We start from the raw sequence: 19017 nt of genomic DNA on the forward strand, positions 1-19017 counted from the left end.
AGTATGAATGTATCCAAGATTATCGCAATCAGAGCTCCCCCTCCTCGCTGCCACCACCGCCATCGTCATCGCCGTTGCCCATGTTCTCGTCGGGTTTGTGACTTCGCTCGTTGTGAGCATGGTTGTGATTGTTTGTAACGAGCTCACCTTCCTCCGATATCTCGCCTTCCTCGTTCGGTTCGCCTCTCCTCCTTTCCTCTGATGGTCGTTGTGATGATGTTGTTGATGCCGGGGGTGGTGGACGCTGTGGTAAAGATTCATTGGTCGTTGATGAGCGTCTTCTTTCGCGTTGTGGTAGTCTGTCTTTGTTGTTGGGGTTTCGGTTTCTTTCGTCGCGGTAGTCTCTGCTTCGGCTGTTGCGCTCTCTGTAGTCTGCTTCGTAACTGTTTGATCTGCGCCAGTCGCGGTCGCGATCACGGCTTCGCTCACGGTCTCGATCTCGGTCGCGGTCCATGTATCTGTCGAGGTCTCTGTATCTATCTCGGTCTCTGTCCCTATCTCTATCTCTATCTCTTTCACGATCTCTATCCCACTCGCGATGGCGACCATAATAAGTATCATTGCGACCTGCACTAGGCCCACCCTTATCACCCCGTGACATTCCCTGCTGCACAATCTCGTCTATCCGTTGTTGGACCGCATCATCCGGTGGCGGAGGTGGCGGGGGAAGAGGATGCCGTCGATGTGTATCGTCCATGGCTGCAGAAGGAATGCGCGAAGAAGCTCGAGATGACTGATGATGTCCATTCGCAAGGCTGCGCGGGCTCTCTGACTTGATCGACGTCCTAGTCGGATCAGGAGTTAAGCGTTGGCGTTTCGGCGATGGCTCTTGAGTATGGTTATTGCTTTCAGTGGGGTACAGATTTCTCGCTGGAGACGGGCGGCCTCCCTCTTCAGGTTCTCTCGATCGTTTGCGGCCATTCGATTCTCCTGCCGATAATGACTCCGTCACGTTGTGAGGATTGGGGTTGACGATGCGCGTCATCTCCTGACCATTATCACCATCCGTCGGCATAGTTGGGTACTCATGAGCCTGTCGGTGAACAGTTATGTTCCGTTCATAGAGCTGAACCATGCGACTAACGGCGCGTCGGACTTCGGAGAGGTTGACATCGATCTGTACCCACCACGGACGGCCTTCTTCGTCATCTTCGAATGCGACATCACATAATCTGGCGCCAGCCCAGAGGGCAGCTGCAGCGATCGTTCGCGGATAGAATTGCAGACAGAGAACAGTATAGTTCGAGTCATTGAGAAACGCCCAAGCCGCATTGCGCAAACCTTTGTGGTCATTTTTGCCGAAATAGCACAGAAATTCATAGCAGATTTTGTGCGGTTGTTCCAACTGCAAGTCGAAACATAGCGCTTCCAGACACATATCCTCGTATGCAAGTAACGTATCCTTCCATCTCCAGAATTCCTTGTTCTGTTCGTCGATTTCGAGGTTGTTGTTCTTTTGCGCGACGCGACAGCAGGCGATCACCAATTCCTTTATCTTGCGACAATTCTCATCCACCTTGCTGGCTAGAAATAGACMCCCCGCCGCGACAGAATATGGATGTAGACCAGGTCTTCGGGGAATATCAACCATACTGTGTCGCACGAAGAATCGATGTAGGAAAACAGCGGCCGTTGTCAGTGTGAGCTGTGGAAGCTTCAGCATAATCCCCACTTGGACGATGAAGTTGACGCCCTTGCTGCGCTGCATGTGCTCCATCTCTAGACTCATACCGTCGAGCAGTGACGGTGTTCTGGTAAGCTCTTCATCGGTGAAGTACCATTGCTTTTGCGATTCGACGATGACGTTATTCGACGGCGCCGGCACCGGTCGTCGCGGAGGATGTTGAGACGTAGATTCCATGGAGTATAGTCTATCGACTGTATCGTAAATCCTTCAACTTAAGGGGAGTATGGCAGTATTGATGGCTTCCTTTGCCAGCTGCTGCCGAACGTGAGGTCAATGACAGTTTCCTCCAATACCTTTCAGCTTCTCAGTGCTACTAAGACATATCAGAGAATATATTAAACATGGCGAGACGCGCCCAGCTTCGTGCTGCCAAGCAGGGAAGAGTTTAATGCAGTAAAGAAGACGAGACAAATATGTTATAGATGATATGGTAAAAGTATCGGTTGGAGGTTGAAGGGCGTGGAATCCAATCAATGTCCGCGGCGGTTTTCTGCCGGCTGTTACCGCCCGCCCAATGACTCCATTGCCTAAATACGCTCACTACGCATCACTAACAAACACTATTGATACGATTATGCGTATTAAAAGTGAAACTAAGTATATAGCATTTGCTAGATGTGCCCGATTCATATATGTGGTATCTGAATACAAAATAAGAACAAAATGGTGAAAGCAACCCAAGACTCCTCAGTGGTCTTCCGTGGATGACATCAAATAGTTTGTCAGATATCTCAAATCTCCAAACATACTGTTTGAAACAGCAATATGTTCTCGTACACATAGAAGGGAGTGATGCCAGATCACTCTTCCTCACTAACTTCACTCTCGTCATCGCTCGGAACATATCGTTGAGTCTGCTGCAGGCTCTGTGTCCTCGATGCCTCCTCTTCAAACGCCGCTTCCATTTCTGCTGCCAGAGCATCTTCATCCTCATCTTCATCCTCGTCGGCGACTTCTGGTTCCGCTGCAGCGGCGGACGTTGCAACTCTCGCATCATGTCTGGCAGGAGAAGGTAGACGAAAATCTTCAATTTCTTCATCGTCCTCCTCATTCCCCTCCTCATCCGTACCGTGTGCGGATTGGTCACTGGATGAGAAGTGAGTGGGATCGACCTTGAATGCGGGCCGTGTGGGTGGAGAGCCCATATCGATGATGAGATCTCCGTCGACGATTATATTAGAACTTGGTGAAGGTACAGCCTGACTAGACTTTGGATGTTGATAGTCATCCTCTTCCTTCTCAGACTGCTCTGCCTCAGAGATGGCAATATCATCCTCAGGATCGACACGCGGCGCCGACTTGGGCTGTGCTTTCCCCTTCGTTGTAGAAGATACACTGGTTGGCTTAGCTTTTGGTGCTCGTCTCGGTTGCCGCAAAGGATTCGTCTGCTGTTTGGGCCTAGGTGCCATCTTTTTAACCTCTACCTTTGTTGGTTGCATTGCAGGCGTATTGGCTGTGCTGATAGCCCCATGAGGGTCTGGTGTCGTGGTCGTCGACAGCGTCGACTTGGCCTTTTCCAATTCAGGCCTCTTGAGGAAATGCCTGAAATCGTAAGGGTTATCCTGGTCAGCATCTTCTGGCTTCTCATCATCGCTCTCGTCCCGGGGCGCATGATCTCCATCGTCGCCCAGAGTATGTAACTGCTCATATTGCTCAATCACGTCTTTATTTTTTCCCGGTGCAGCGCGCAAATTGAAGTTTAAGCTTGTGCTCACAGACTCTAGAATAAACGCTTTCCGGCTCGGATCAAAGACTAGAACAAGATTCCTTGCTTCAGAGCCCTGAACCGGTATGGACGGATCTATGCTGCCTTTATATTTGTACTCGAGCGATGTCTGCTCAGCATTCCCAGCCTTGTCCGTGATCGTGAGGTTGTATATATCTTGTGAAGTAGGAGATCGAGTGATTTTCGTCCGTTGATTCGCCGTTGCCGACTTGCTCTTGTGGTTATATGTGATGTTTATGAATGTGGAGGCATGTCCTCCGTTCTTTTTCGCCAGTTGGTCCCCGAGAAGGATCGGGTAATCGCCTTGCTTCGTGGGATCGATCATCATGCCGGCTGGCGGCGCCGACGCAGAGAGGGCCATGGGATCGGGCTTTGAGTGAGTTCGGAGTTATGGGCTGAGATGTATTGTAAAGCGTTGAAGTCTCCCCTTCCTCTTGACCCCTGAGATCAACTTCTATATCAACGACTGGCCAACTGCCGCAGTCAGATACGGTAAGTTCTAGTCTGCACAAACCGTGGTGTGCATATATTCAGGGCTGATCGAGTGTCCGAGGAAATGACCAATGCATGGTATTAATATAATAGAGGTATTGAGATCAGTGCACCGACCATACAAACGATAGAGCCTTGAATAAAGATACAGTATAATATGAAAGTATTCATTAAGTATAAGTGTCTCATGAAACAAAGAGCGCTTGTCCAGCGTCCTGCTGAGGGCGGAGTTGAGGAAGAGAAAGAGAGAGAGAGAGTCAGCAAGTGACACCGGCCAGTGACTCCGGGGCGAGACCGACGGGTACGAAGCGGGCCTGCCCCCACTTCTATCTAAGTATCTATCTCTCGGGTATCTCTAGCATGGAAACCCACCTATTTATGCTTGTGACTCTACTTCTGGTACTTCCTGTCCTAAGAATGGGTACTGGCATACGGCAGTCTTCGATATACCTAGTAAAGAGTACAGGATATTCATGCCAACATATGTGCTCTGATTATGTCTACTGCTCATTATCGTCATCTCATCGTGTATATAAGACTCAATGTACTGGGGAGGTCACTCGGGAGATACTCTTGGTAGCACCCCCAGCAGCTTGACCGCTGGTAAGTTGCTCGAGTCTCCCTGCCAACGCCCGATGTTTGCGCATCACTTCCTCCCATTCAGGGACAATTGTCTCGTCCTCGACTTCTTCATCCTCTAGCTCCGTAAGGATCATGCTAAAGTCCCCACCCAATCGCCCAAGACTGGCGGCACAGTACAGGACCTGACTCAAAAGACTTTCTCGTGAGCTCTTGTCTCTTACATTTGGGAGGTAGGTGCGAAGAGTGTCCGTAAGGAGCCGGACTAGATATAACGGGAATGTCGCAACTGCAGGCGGAAGTGCTTGAAGAGGATCGACTTTTTTGGTTGGCTTTGCGGGTGGTTGTGTTTTCAAGTTGAGTGATTTGAGGTCCAGCCCGGGAACAGAAATCGGCTTCGAGCCGTTCTCAACTGGTTCCGGCGTGAATATGTTTTTATATAGTGAGACAATTGCAAAGCTCTGTTCTCGATAGATTTCAATATATCGCTTCAAATACCGCTCCGTCTGTTGGCCTCCAGACCATTTAGACGATGCTGCTCGCTCGCCTGCCGCCGCTTCACCCCTGCGCTGGGTTTCTTGGTCTGCCAGCTCCCTGAGAGGATCAAGGGCTTCCAAAGTCGAAACTAGATTTGCCAGCCTACATACGAGGAAGAGTGCTCCCAGTGATCCTTCGCCTGATCCTGTGCCGGTTTCGTGACCTCTTCGCGGGTCTTCCAGTTCCGGCGCAACACGTCGGAGCCATCCAATCGTCCTCATCGCGGCCGCGAGTCGAATGTTTTGTGTTCTTAGCCCGGCTATAAGATTCGTGGTCATGGTCTTCATCGCATCTTCAGCTTGCAATATAATGTCCTTTATAAGCGGAGAGTCTGGGTAGAGGGTTTGTAGTCGTTTTATGTGAGAGTATAAGTCGAGAGCTGTCGAGTAGTTTCCCGATGCTGCACTTCCTGCATTAGGTCCGGCATTCGCTGATGAGGTAGAAACGGCGGTCGAGAGGAGGGCTGGAAGCTCAAGGACATCTGATATTCGGTCGACATTTCGCGATACCTGCATTGCTTTTTTTCTTCTGTCTAGGTTCGGGTTATCGCTCGATTTGCTATACGTAGTCGAGAAGCGTACAGCTTCTGAGTCGAGGATCGGTATCCTCTCCTGTAAAGCCTTGACATCCTGGCCTAAGGATGGTATCAGATTTCGTAGAGTCGAAAGGTGGTCTGATGACGATATTAGAGCTTTGTGGGAGCGATTAGACAATGCTTGGAGGGATAGGAGAGTAGAGTGCGCAGATTGAGATATGGATTGAGGCTCGCTATTTCGTATTTGTTCAAGTGATAAACTCGTCAGGCGGTTGAGATATTTGGTGGTTGTCGTCGCATCTGTTGATGATGCTCGTAGCGGGCGGGATGTTGACGGTGACGAAGCATTGTTGTTGCTGTTGAGATGCGGATCGAGTAGCTCCAATATAGCGTCAGTCATGGTGGTATCGACAGTCTAATCAGCCCTCAGCACAACAAAGTGCTTAGGTCAAAGTAGTTGTCGGGATGTAGAGAAGAGAGTTGGCTGTTTCGTGCCTTCCGCCTGTGGAGCCAATCACTCTATCCGCATTTGCTCCATCCGATCTTTGAATCATTGCATGTTTCGCATTGAACCACCAAGGCACGAGAGAGAATTTGCCTCTTTTGATTTCCGGTTGAACTTTTATTCACTACTAATGCATATTTTCCCCCAGTATCTTTGCCATATAATCAAACACACGGTGTACATACACTGCGCACTTCTTCCCCGCTATTGGCACATCTAGAGTTGATTTAGTCAAACGACAGACGATTCCAGCCTTCAACATGGGAAAGCCGCGGGTGAGTACTGGTATACTACTGTGCGGGGTATTTTCTGACATACTTCCCACGCTAGATGATCATCTTGATTCGCCATGCGCAATCTGAAGGAAACAAGAACCGCGAAATCCACCAGTCGGTACCAGACCACCGAGTCAAATTGACACCTGAAGGCCATAAGCAAGCGCTCGAGGCAGGACGTAGACTACGGGAATTACTACGCCCGGATGACACGCTACATTTCTTCACATCGCCGTACCGCAGAACGCGCGAGACAACAGAGGGGATACTAGAGTCGCTGACATCGGACGATCCGTCTCCCTCGCCCTTCCCACGACATACAATCAAAGTGTATGAGGAGCCACGTCTTCGCGAACAGGATTTTGGGAACTTTCAGCCATGCTCGGCCGAGATGTCGCGCATGTGGCAGGAAAGAGCAGACTATGGGCATTTCTTCTACCGAATTCCCAACGGCGAATCCGCAGCAGACGCCTACGATCGAGTGAGCGGATTCAACGAGTCTCTGTGGCGGCTTTTTGGCGAAGACTCTTTCGCCAGTGTATGCGTTTTGGTGACTCACGGGCTCATGACGCGGGTGTTCCTGATGAAGTGGTATCATTTCAGCGTGGAGTACTTTGAGGATCTACGAAACATCAATCATTGCGAATTCGTGATCATGGAAAAGAACCCAGATAATGGTAAATTCATCTTGCAGAACAAATTGCGAACATGGTCTGCTCTCCGGCAGGAGAAGGAAGAAGAGCGCAAACGTGAGGAATCCGCTGTATCGAAAGGTAGCCAGGTACAGTCACCGGAAGCCGAAGTACCCGTACGTCGTAAATGGGGTGGGTGTCCTAATGGTTGTACGCATGGTGAGGCGGTATCGTCAACTTGGCGCCCAACACGGCGCGATGAGGTTGATGTTTTTCGGGATGACGATGGAGGCGAGACGACAGACGCAAATGGAAGAAAGCGCGGTCCTTCTACAGATCGCAAGAAGACATTCAAACGAATGCCATCTCTGAAAGATAGGAAGACGCTGACTCACATCGACAAGTCAAAATTTCATCTTACAATCGAGCCTCAGAATCCTGATGATATCGTGTCTTCACCCAACCAGACTCCATCATACATTGCTCTAGGCGGTGTCGTCAACCCTCGCGAACCTGGTGAACACGAAATACTTAGAGTAAGGGACAACGTCGCCCCCAAAGACATATCAACACAAGGAGGACCATCAGCTCAAACCCTCCCAAACATCCATCTTCTGCAACTCGCGGGCCGCGACGGAGGGGGCTCAACCAGCGGCGTGAACAGCGTCGAAATATCAGACTCTGAATCAGACGGCCTGTTCCCCGAGAAAAGCGAATCACTCGCTGCGCTCACCAGCAGCAACAGCACCACTAACCTCCAATACTCTACATCCTACCACTCTGTACAAGACGCCGAAGACGACGGCGACGACGAAGGGGCTGGCACGGCATCACGAAGATCCCGACGATCTACAAAGGCCATTTATCAGAATCATACGAGTCATCACAATCATCAGCATCAGAATAAACCGAGTACTACTGCTTATCAACGCAAGGCGAATGCATTAGGTGACATGGCCGATGACGATAACGATGATAATGACGACAATGAAAACGACGGCAACGGAAATGCAGATACTGTAGAAAGTATACCAGACACTGAGATTGAGCAGTTTAGAAGAGAAGAGGAGAGTGTTTCTGGGAGTGTATACTGAGTATGAACTATAGCAACTACATAGATGGTTAGAGGGGAAATTTATGATACCACGACGCCGCATATTGACTACGAAGCAAGATCATTCAAAGGTTTGTTGTGTACAGACAATATTATATTCTTTTTTTTTAGTCCAGCTTCATGTGGTCTTATACAGTTTCATAAGAGATGTACATACAGCCTGCCAACAAATTTTATCGTGCATGGTAGGCTCCGTATGTGCGTAATTCAAAACATCCGTAGATGTAAAAAACCCTAGTCCTTTCTCTACCAAGGAAATAAGGAAAGAAGACAAAGTCATCGCGAAGGAAAATGAAATCGCTTTATGTTGGTTTGCAACGCTGACAGAATCAAGCATGCTAAATATGTTTGTTTCAAAACTTGAAGAAATGAAGATAAAGTCCCTTTCGCTTGGGTGCCTCCCATCGGAAGACTTTTTTTTTTCCATTTTGCTGAATCCCAAAATGGTTGCAGGGATCGAGAAGAGAATAAAACATGATCAATGCCTTTTTTTTGCAAGGTATTTCTTCTGATGAGTTGATGAAAACATTCAAAACAAAAGTCAGAAGGAAGAACATAGACTCTCACATGATAAATCAAAGACAAAATCGCTTTGTGTAGGAGATTAGAGTCGCAAATCAAATCGAAGAATGAGATTACAAACGCCTCGTTCTGAAGTATAAATCAATCAGAAGAGAAAACAAACATAACAAGGTCTATGGGTAGTATTCGCCAATCAACATGCAACAGATTCAGGGGTAAAACGCAAACCAATCCATCAAAGGGGGTACTAGTAGGAAGAAGAAAAATATCGTAAGCCGTGAAGATCTTTTGGCGAAACTTTTGGCGCTCGGACGACTTCGAATCGAATGAGGGGCGCATGAAAGGCTCAAAAGAGCATATGATTGAAACAATGAAAAGCCGAGATGACGTTGCTTGACGCGACGAGTTGGCTGTAGCGAGCGAAGGAAACAGAATCGTAACAAATAAACCCCAAGCACTTTTAGAGACATGGCTCAAAGATCAGTTAAAATTGACGCAGTCGATAGAATCGTCGTCAGAAGGTTGAAATCATCAAAGTGAACAGAAAATAAACCAAATCGATAAATCAGTAACGAGGAAGAAAATGTTCAAGAATTTTTGGAACGTCGTTGACGCTTGATATGCAGTTCATCCAGCAACCATAGGTTGAAGGGTTGAAAAAGTGTGACCGCTAAAATAATGTTCATGATGCTTCAAGCAGTAACTGCAGCCACAGGAAGAGCCATGACCAGTCCAGACGGAGTGATTCATAGGCGCAGTGTACACTGGTGTATGATGGTACGACGGTGGTTGTGAACGAGGAGGGTGGGGAAAAGAAGGATACTCCGTTTGTGAAGCCCATGTACGCGTGTATGGAGGTGGAGGATTCGAATACATCCACGCTCCTCCATTGTAGTAGTCAGGCGTGTTAGGGCCACTGTGTGGAGCGGAAGGAGGAGAATATTCACAGGCAGTAGGATTCAACCATGTGTTCTCGTACCCAGTGGTTCGTTGATATTGCGGGGGGATCGGACCGTCGGGGGACATGAGAGGCTTAGGAATGGTGAGTTGCCTCGTGATGTTTGTGTCAATCGGGGATAACTTTTGACGAACTTTGTTTTGTGAGGCCATAGTCGTCTTGTAAGTTTCCCAACGGGCCAACCAAATACCAAACCCGTCCTTCTTGTTGTGAATACGCTCATGGATCTTCCACTCGAAAGCGAACAGCCAATCCAGTTCCATGGTGTTGAGCTCAGATACCGAGATGTTGCTGACCTCGGCCCATGAACGGTTCTGGAAAGTGTTGTCGTCCAAGAACTTACTGCCCAGCAGCAGAGCTGTGGTTAACATTCTGTAGACCTGTCCAGTACCAGTAGCATAAACGCCCTTGGCAGAGAGCATACGCATCCGGGTGGCCAAATAGAAGAGGCCAAGCAATATAGTCGAACTAGGGAGACGCGTCGAGGAAAGAATTTGGTGTACGTATTTCCGGAATGGCGGGGGKACAATTGTCTGTCCTGGATAGACGCTTCCAAGCATGTCAATATCATCTAGATTGATTCCGGAGCTGTACAATGCATACATTCCCTGGGCCGTTTCGGCAACGAAATCGGACATCTGATCCATCTCGTAATCGAGGTGAGCGGCAACTCCACCAGTAGGCTTTTCCTCCTTGATACGGGTTTCCGCCGGGATGTGGGCATCGTGATGACGGTACTGGGGCGGAATTGCGGATTCAGAACTGGCTGGCATGTGCAAGTTCGATCGAATGGGGGGCAAAGTTGGAACGTTGTTCGACACCACTCCATACAGAGACTGGGGACCTCCCAATTGCGACTGAGCTAGGCTGTGCTGATGCTGCTGTTGCTGTTGCTGGTGAAGAGCTGCTGCATAGTCGCGACCGCCTCGAATAGACATCGTGGTTTGTTGAGAATTGGCTGGTGCCGACTTGACAAAAGAGGTTGCCTGGGAGTACTGTTCGATGAATTCACAGCCAGTTTGGGGATATCGTGGAGGAAAGGAAGTATGACCAGTAACGAAGAATGGAGGGTCTAGTTCCATTTTGCCGTTTCCATGAAGATGAGGCGGAGTAGGTGGCAGGCCAAGGAGGCCAGGGTTGTAGAAAGATGGCATGACTGAAGAAAAAGGAGGATTGGTTGCGACGGAGAGCAGACGAGCTATGGCCTCGAAAAAGATATCAGCAAGACGAAAACGAGATTGCTTGTCTTTCTCGTATCGAACTTTTGGAGGGATACCAACCGTCTACACTACCGCCACTGCCCGAACCCGGGAGCGCTGCTCAACGAGCGGCCGCTCTTCTTTTGAAAGAAAAACAGACGGTGTTCTAGTAGCTTCTCATGGGTAGGAAGTTGTGACGTGATCAATCTGCTTGTCGACGAGCGGAGTTCTGAAGATCGAAAACGTGAAATAAGCAGTTCAGAACGAAGAGTTCGTTTTAGTATTGGTGATTGTCGAATCCCGTTGATCTTTTCCTATATCCTTGTCTTGTTGACGAAGACGCCGATTGACTTGGACGCGTAAAGAGTGATAGATTGAACGTTGAGCGTAAATTCGTAGGTAGGGCGCGCAACTAACGGGGACAGAAAACGAATAACGGAGTAGTAATCAATCACAATAGCAAAGATAGAGAAAAAAGCACGACACAAGTGCTTGTTTCTCTTTTTTGGAGTGTGATCTTTAGTCAAAAATAACCGCGACGAAAATTTGGTAGAAGGATAAAAGATAACCACCAAGTATAATTTTTTTTTGGTCAACGACACTTAATGAAAAGCTCGTCAAAAAATAGATAAATTGAGGATATTCGAAGGGCTTTCAGAGACTTTTGGATCGAGAATGGAGAAACACAAGAAGGATGGGTGGTGAGGTAGAATGAGGTGAGGTGAGGTAGGAGCAAGAGAGAATGAGCGAGAGGAGGAAATTAATTTGTTTGAGCGGGAGTCGGCAGTCGAGCGAGAGAGTCTCAGAAGGGGAAGGGGCAAGCACACGGCGTGGTGTGTGTGGGCGCGGTTAGAGCTGGCCAGTCCCTGTAATTACGAGCTTGTTACCTGCGAGGGCACCCAGTGGCAGCGGCACTAGGCAGTCTCTGTGGTATCCGAGGTAACGGCGATACATACACGCTGTGCAAGTAACCCGTGTGACTACGTATGTACTCTGTAACTTAGTTACGGTAATTAGTCATTGGGCTACGGCCGGACGCCAGAAGAGGAACGAAAGTAACGGCGGAAAGTGCCGGCGGTACATTACGGTACAGCACAACAGTATTTCGTACGATACACTAGTCTCAAGGGATTCGGATGAAAGCCTGAAACACCGTTTCGTGCCTTAAGCAGCTCCTACGTGTTGTGATTTGTAAGGATACTTTACTCAGAAGCGCCCCAGTCGTCCCATTTGGTTTGTTTTATTTTTGTCCTTCTCTTAGGACGTCCTACGAGCAGTGCGCAGGCTTAGCTACAGCCTACGGCGGAGTGAGTCAGGTGCCCCATTGATTTCATCCCATATGGATACAAAGAATTGGATTGCCTTCTGACGCAGTCACCCTGTCTCGGATGATGGATCACTGAGACCGATCGAGTATTGAATATTATTGACGGTCGCCTAGGCACCGTCACTAGCCAGGCGTAGGAGCGTTGCACAGCAATCGAGCGATATCAACGTACATAATACGAGTGGGCACATTGACTGAACACATGATTCTGATTTGATGCCATTGAGTTGCCAGCATCAAGCAAAGTCGCTGTACTAGCGACGCATGGATATGGATATGGATGGCGGGTGCCAAATGGCAGGTGACGCTGCTAGTGGCTTGGATTCGGCTATGACTCTTCTTCTACAAACTCCAGACTTTGCCCCAAAATTGATTGCAGTGATCAGTCCAACCGACTGTCCATGACTGAGAGACCTATCAACGACTAGAAAAATCAAATGACACATGAGCTCCAAGTCTCCAAGTCGACGCAATAATACAACAGAGGGATCTTCAATACGTAACACGTAGAAAAGGAAAAATACAATACCAGGACCATACCATACCGGTCTGTCGACCTATTCATAGCGTCTGGCTGGAGGCTGGCGAAGCATACTCCACCTCTTAGGCTTCCGGGTTTGCCACGAGGAAATTCTGTATTTTTCGTATGTGTTTTCTGTAAGCCAATTACACAGACAGTCCAGACTTCGCCACGTTCATTGGCTGTGACGTCTCTTTCGAACACACTTGGCCGTGACGGGTAGGACGAATCCACGACCATTTTTTCTTCTTTGATTTGAGTCTTCAATCCGACGTCTTAAATTTGTTGGGCCGCTTTGCTTTATATTCTACATCATTAATCACACATCGCAGATATTCCATCAAAAGGCATGATTTGCTCAAGTCCCGACTCATGGCCCATATTACTATCCAATAGAGACATGCATTCGATCCAGGAACTCCGTACTCCGTACTCCGTCCGTCACATCGCGGAATGACGTTGCTGCTGAATGTCTCGATCAAAGCCTCCGATTCTGATTTGGTGATGATCTCATTTTTCTGTATTTTTTCTCCCCCAAGAGGCGAAATATTAATCATGTACGGAGTACTCCTCTCTGTGTTTGGTATATCGTTGTTCCAATTGGACTACACTACAAGATGGCAGGCATACTTGTTGCCTTCTATGTACAAAGAAGAGTCCAGACACTCGTATTTGTTCCGGAATACATACGTATCGTATGGTCGTATTTGGAGTATGCATGTCACTTCTCTAGAAATTGACTACAAAATTGCCTCCCCCGCTCTGTCCAATCTAGGTCATCAGTCAAATCGCTGCTTTTCTTTTTCGATGGATACGTCGATGGCTTAATATATACAGCTTGACCGGACGGCGGGGCTTGGTAAATATTGAAGCTATACTTACTGTACTTAGGGCCAACTCCTAAAACGGAACATGAAAAACTTCGACAAAGTGTCCTCACTCGATAAATTGATATATTGATGTAACCCGACGCTTTGAGGTTTTCAGAAATTTCCATTAATGTCCACTGTAAACATGCAACACAAATGACACCTAAGTCAAAAATCATGGTGACTTTTATGCAAGACTGTAATACCCGACGATGGCCGATGTACCCCTCACTACTCATGTACATACTCCTCACTAACGAATTCGAAGCAACTAATGCTATCAAAGCTATTCAATTGCACAGTAATGGGTATGAGTCATTCCTTTCGTCCATGTATGTACCTGCCTAAATGAGTCATTTCATACTTTAGTTGCAGAAAGAGTAATATAGCTGTGAAGATACATACATGTACGGATGCCTTGGGTGCGATAACCGGATGGATATTTCATTTTATAGTGACTGTTGAACATTCCTAATATTATTCGTATGATATCAAAATAACCAGACCAGCTCAAATAAGCATGTTGCTCTAAAACCCCCACCCCCCGCCCAAATCAAAAAAGAAACTCCCAACGCATGTCCATCTTGATATAGGAATCCATGATTGCGCCGGGACAGGTTTGAATAATACATAAGAGAAAAGAAAAAGAAAATCAAGGATGCCAATTATAGCTCTGGAGGATATGACCTCTGGCTGCGTCCGTCGATTCCGTCTGCCATTTCGATTTCCATTCATACTCTTTCATCGCTGCTTCCATCAATGCTTCCTTGCATTCCGGTGGAAGCTCAGCAAGTATCTCTGCACTGACAAACTCCGGATGTTGAGGGTTGGCCATGCTGATGATTCCGTTTGAGCCAATGTCCTGAACATCGCCGTCTGGACCTGGGCGTCCAAGAGTGCTGGTTTCGGGCGTTTCGTAATGTATATCTGTAATAGCAAAGCGTCGTGTGAATATGGAAGGTACTGGAGGCATCATACTGGCAACTGCCGGAGTAGCCTGTGAAAGTTGGTTTTCGCCCGACTCGCCGTTTTCGTCGTTGACAGCCTCATCATCCTCATCAGCTTTCGGTGTGTTTCCACTCATGATCTGTAAGGAGGACATGTTCTCGACGAGCTGGTTGGAAGATTTTGAGTCCTCGGACGGAGGAACTACTTCCCATCGTGCATGCGTTGGTTGCATGATCTTTGGGTATTGTACGTAGTTAGTGTGAACATCGTATACACCCTCCAGATTCTCCCGTCGTACGTTTGCAAGAACCGAGTTGAACCGACTAAAACAATGTTAGCAAACCTTTACGATATCCATTTGGAAAGTCCCATACCTAGTCTCTCTGGCATGTTCAATCATCCAGTTATCCCCAGTCACTGTCACCTTGCGCTTCTTTTGATCAACAGCCTTTCCAACAGGTAACGGCACAGACGGTGCACCAGTGTGATAAACTGCACTTGCGCCGTGCCACGCAACATATTGATTCCTGTTGTACTCCTCTCCGGCAGGCGGCAGTCTGTCTTCAGGAACGGCTAGTTCGCCCTCGGTATCTCCACGTTCTAGTGCAGCTTTCTCATCATAATCATCGATGACCTTGCGTCCACCTATAACGATTTTCGCACCGAATTCTCGGAAAACGGACCTCGCCGTCACCACACCAATAGCCCTTCCTTTGTAGGAGTGGGGGATGATGTCTCGCTCGATCAAGTCACGTTTAGCGTCATCGTCAATGATAATCTTATACAGCATTTTGTGCTTCTGGAAGAACAGGTACGAATCTCTGAATCCGATACACCGCGCCGGTTCCGTTGACAACATGTACAGCCTCTCTCCCCGGTTGAGAATGGTAAATGTGCGCACTCGATATTCTCTTCCTTCCAACAAGTGACCCATTTTGTCCACCTTCTTTTCGCCTTCTTCAATATCTGGTAGAGCGACCTCGTCGTTCACAACATCCATCATCGTGCCTTCCTTGTCGACAGCCACCTGTGTAACATGAGGATTTCCACCTCTACGGCCCCATCTGCCCCCGCTGGCAGCAGGCCGACCCCGTCTTCTTTTCACTGGAGTTGAGACAACAATCTTCTGCTCTGTTCCATCGTCCAATTCCGGTCGGGGGTTCTTGGGTGGCCGGCCAGGGCGGCGCTTGCGAGGATATCCAGCTAGTCCCCCACCTCCACGAGGAGTACCACTGAATTTTGAGGGAGTATCTGGTTCCGGCGCTGCTGGGCTTGATGCGCCTTCGGCTTTAGGCTCGGCGTCGGTCTCTGCTTGTGCTTCAACACCAGTTTCATCTGCGCCTGTCTGCTCTTGTTGTTGTTGTTCTTGGTCTTGCGCCTGTTCCTGGTCATCTTCCTGTACGTTTTGTTGCTCGGGTTCTGGCTCTTCTTCTGGTTCGACATCAGGATCGTCGTCTTGGTTGTCAGCTGTTTGAACATCCACACTGGGATCTCTAGATGGCGGCGCATCGACCATTTCATCATCGGAGGCATCGGGCAAGCTTGGTGGTGCGGTTCCTGACATTTCAATGTGTAAGTGGCTGTCTTATAGCTTGATTGTAGGTAAGCTGAATTAAGCCGTCGCGGGGGGCTGGATGAAAAAAAATATTGGTGTAGTAAAGACATACGCATTGATTGAGCAGCTGCCTGTGCAGCTGCCCTCTTACTCCGAGGAGCCATTTGGGAAGGAGCTATGGGGTCTTGGGGTAGCTAGAAATCGTGCCCGTCGACGGTAGCTCCCTTATTCGCGGTTGCCCTTTTTGAATGATATGTCGCGGAATCAACGACTTACATTCGCGGCGCGCGCTGCCGGTGTTACGTTGGTCCGAAAAGTCACGTGCTTGTAACTAGCACCACTTTAGGTTTAGCGCAGTAATCTGTACACACGTGATTATTATAGCCCTACCCTAAGCCCTAACCATGTCTCGTTCAAGATGATTCCGTACAGAAGGCCGAAGAGTGCTCGATCCGATCCCACATTCCGATCGCTTCCGCGCTCCGTTCCACACCGCTTCCTATTCGGACGGTTGACGTCACTGTTGTTTGTCTCGTAATCTCCGTATGTAGATCTGCCGAACTACGGAAAACTGATCTATTGAAAGTGGTCCCTCGAAAGTCAAGGCGATACAGCTATATCATTCTGAGCCAATTACTGTCCTGAAGTGCTTCATGAATTCTTGCATTCTTAGGTATACTACATGGTACGTGTACACCGTCCGTTAGACTCCACAATCCCCTCTCTGATTGTGTTGTTGTACAATTCATCATGTACATGGGTTTATACCTTAGTCTTGGGTTGTTGTTCTTTCTCTGCCTCTAGCTTGGATTATCTGCGCTTCTTGGAGGCTTGCAATTCGTCCTCACCGCCGAACATATTTTCCCTTTGATGTACATTTATTATCTTTGACATGTGAGTTTGTTACCTTCAATGACGTTGACTCCATTATGCCCAAATGGTAAAACCCCCCGTAGCTCAAGTCCCTCTGTAGCGAGTCTCCAGAGCCTATGAAAGGCCTCGTTAGCCCCACAGTGAGTCTAGAGAGAGGGTATTGGTTGGAGAGCTCCATTGTGAGCTGGGGGCTTACTATCGATTATTAGTACGTACCTGTGAAAACCCGGTGCGTCTTGTTGAAATCTAAATGCATAGAGAAGCAACGAGATTTGTATGGTAACGGATGTGTAAGGATTCTTTATTAGATACGGGTGGGATCAGGGTGGTAATAACGATATCCAGGTGAGTAACAGTTTTATCGGGTCTAATAACCTGTACAACACCGAGGTTTCGGACATGCCCTGATCAGATCAAGTCAAGACTCGTGCTCTGTCAGGATATACGTAGATGAATCTCGATCGAAGCTGCACTGACATGGAGATTAGATAATCAAGGGTGTGTCATTTGCATCTTACATGCTACATCGTGACACATACTCTTGACCGGATGGAAAAAGCAAGTAGGAAGCGAGGTAGGTAAACCGCTGCTGCTAAGTTTAGGGTCTATCGGAAATGATTACCGGCCAGTTTTCCTTACACCCCTCCTTGACTTCTACCTACAGTACTTATATCGACCCCGTTCTTGCTAACAAGAATCAGGCATTGTCTCGGCAGGTAGTTGGTGGTTCACGCATGGATAGCTTTCTGATATCAGACCTGTCACAGCTTTGCCATAACATGAACGCCATGTCCTCTTGACGGCTCAGCTGAAACCTGAATCTTGTATTTACTGATACGGCTTTGGACATCACGAATTGGCCTTTTTTTATCGACATCAACTGGAAAATAATGATCATGTGCTGTCTATATTAGGATGCGTTTTGCGATGAACAGACCGCGATGACAGCCATCCGCGATAGATCATGTTCGGGCTTGAATCGCTAATTCGCCAGATTTTTGTCTTCAGAAGAAGTGTATCTTGATTTAAATGGCGATGTTCGACAGATATCTCCTCCTCCTCCTTGACAGTTAGGGTCAAAGCAGCGTCGCGTATCTCTCATAAGCATTCCCCACTCATCTGTCTGGAGGATCAGCGTCATATTCAAAACTCCGTACATAGGTAGAAGCTACATGTATGATCTTCAGCCAAGCCAAGATTTCATTGACGTCGGCCCTCTTTCGAGAAGTCAGTCCAGCTAGATACCCAGATAGGTCAACACATGAGTGAGGATCGACTAGGACGGTATTAGCTGCAGTTTTGTATGCAGCTTATACCTCCGGAGTACTTCAGTCCTCGTCTATCCAGCATCTAGTAATCTACTATCTGGATAGACAAACGTATCCAAACATACTTACAGCCCCGCGACCCTCTTAGAAACGCCACACATGTCATGAGCGAACATTACCACTATATACAGTCGTTATAACGCATTCCTCGAGAGCTTATCTGGTGAGGAGCACGAGGAGGGGCACAATGTCGCTATGTATTTTTCGGTATACCGTCCCTCAATGGCTTCCTCAATTGGCGGTGCCGCAGCACGTACCGTCGTTATAGCTTTCCTATTCTGGTACTCATCTCAATTTCCAGCATTACTGAATACGTACCTCTCCTTCCTCGGGTAGATGGCATGCACCGAATTCTGTTTCGTTACCATTTTCATTAACCGCCCCTCAACCCAGATGACCATATGGTTTCAGGAGTAAGAACCACCCCGCCCATCCTTGGTACGATGGCAGTCGTCAGGCCGATAAAAGGAACTGTGCCACTACTGGGGCCGTGAAGAAAGATGGCAAATGTGGAATGGCGCAGGACTGGGCTTATGCACCGACACAGTCTCCATTTCTGGGCTCCACCATAACCGCGTCGTTTTTGCGATAATTTGCCTCATCGAACTGAACACCGGGGGTTTTTACGGCCGTGTACGTACAAGTCAGACAGGAGTGCGTATGTTACGGAGGACGTTAAGCATCTCAGAGCTGCTTGACTTTTCCGTCGGTCGCATGATCTTTGGTCGTAGAGGGAATCGAGGTTTGTGGTGTCTGTTCAGTGTTTCGCCGAAGATGAGTAAAACAGAGTTTGCCAAAGTCCGGTCGTCTTTACCGGCAGCTTACAAAAACTGAAC

The 19017-nt window shown here is 48.1% G+C and overlaps 6 protein-coding genes across 6 annotated transcripts; 1 reads left to right on the forward strand and 5 right to left on the reverse strand.

The window, feature by feature from the left end:
- Positions 1–28: 28 nt before the first annotated feature.
- Positions 29–1861, reverse strand: BHQ10_000832 (uncharacterized protein; the record flags this gene model as incomplete). Its single annotated transcript, XM_040881112.1, has 1 exon — positions 29–1861. One exon carries the CDS (start codon positions 1859–1861, stop codon positions 29–31), a length of 1833 nt encoding a protein of 610 aa, XP_040729337.1.
- Positions 1862–2487: 626 nt separating this feature from the next.
- On the reverse strand, positions 2488–3774 carry BHQ10_000833 (uncharacterized protein; the record flags this gene model as incomplete). Its single annotated transcript, XM_040881123.1, has 1 exon — positions 2488–3774. The coding sequence occupies one exon, from the start codon at positions 3772–3774 to the stop codon at positions 2488–2490; it is 1287 nt and encodes a 428-aa protein (XP_040729338.1).
- A 670-nt stretch (positions 3775–4444) lies between these two features.
- On the reverse strand, positions 4445–5956 carry BHQ10_000834 (uncharacterized protein; the record flags this gene model as incomplete). The annotated part of the gene is made up of 1 exon (XM_040881134.1): positions 4445–5956. The coding sequence occupies one exon, from the start codon at positions 5954–5956 to the stop codon at positions 4445–4447; it is 1512 nt and encodes a 503-aa protein (XP_040729339.1).
- Positions 5957–6321: 365 nt separating this feature from the next.
- On the forward strand, positions 6322–8062 carry BHQ10_000835 (uncharacterized protein; the record flags this gene model as incomplete). The annotated part of the gene is made up of 2 exons (XM_040881145.1): positions 6322–6336; positions 6392–8062. 2 exons carry the CDS (start codon positions 6322–6324, stop codon positions 8060–8062), a joined length of 1686 nt encoding a protein of 561 aa, XP_040729340.1.
- A 1169-nt stretch (positions 8063–9231) lies between these two features.
- On the reverse strand, positions 9232–10716 carry BHQ10_000836 (uncharacterized protein; the record flags this gene model as incomplete). The annotated part of the gene is made up of 1 exon (XM_040881156.1): positions 9232–10716. The coding sequence occupies one exon, from the start codon at positions 10714–10716 to the stop codon at positions 9232–9234; it is 1485 nt and encodes a 494-aa protein (XP_040729341.1).
- Positions 10717–14129: 3413 nt separating this feature from the next.
- Positions 14130–15989, reverse strand: BHQ10_000837 (uncharacterized protein; the record flags this gene model as incomplete). Its single annotated transcript, XM_040881167.1, has 2 exons — positions 14130–14748; positions 14800–15989. 2 exons carry the CDS (start codon positions 15987–15989, stop codon positions 14130–14132), a joined length of 1809 nt encoding a protein of 602 aa, XP_040729342.1.
- Positions 15990–19017: the final 3028 nt, after the last annotated feature.

This window comes from Talaromyces amestolkiae, assembly GCF_001896365.1.
Source record: "Talaromyces amestolkiae strain CIB chromosome Unknown scaffold1.1, whole genome shotgun sequence".
NCBI lineage: Eukaryota > Fungi > Ascomycota > Eurotiomycetes > Eurotiales > Trichocomaceae > Talaromyces > Talaromyces amestolkiae.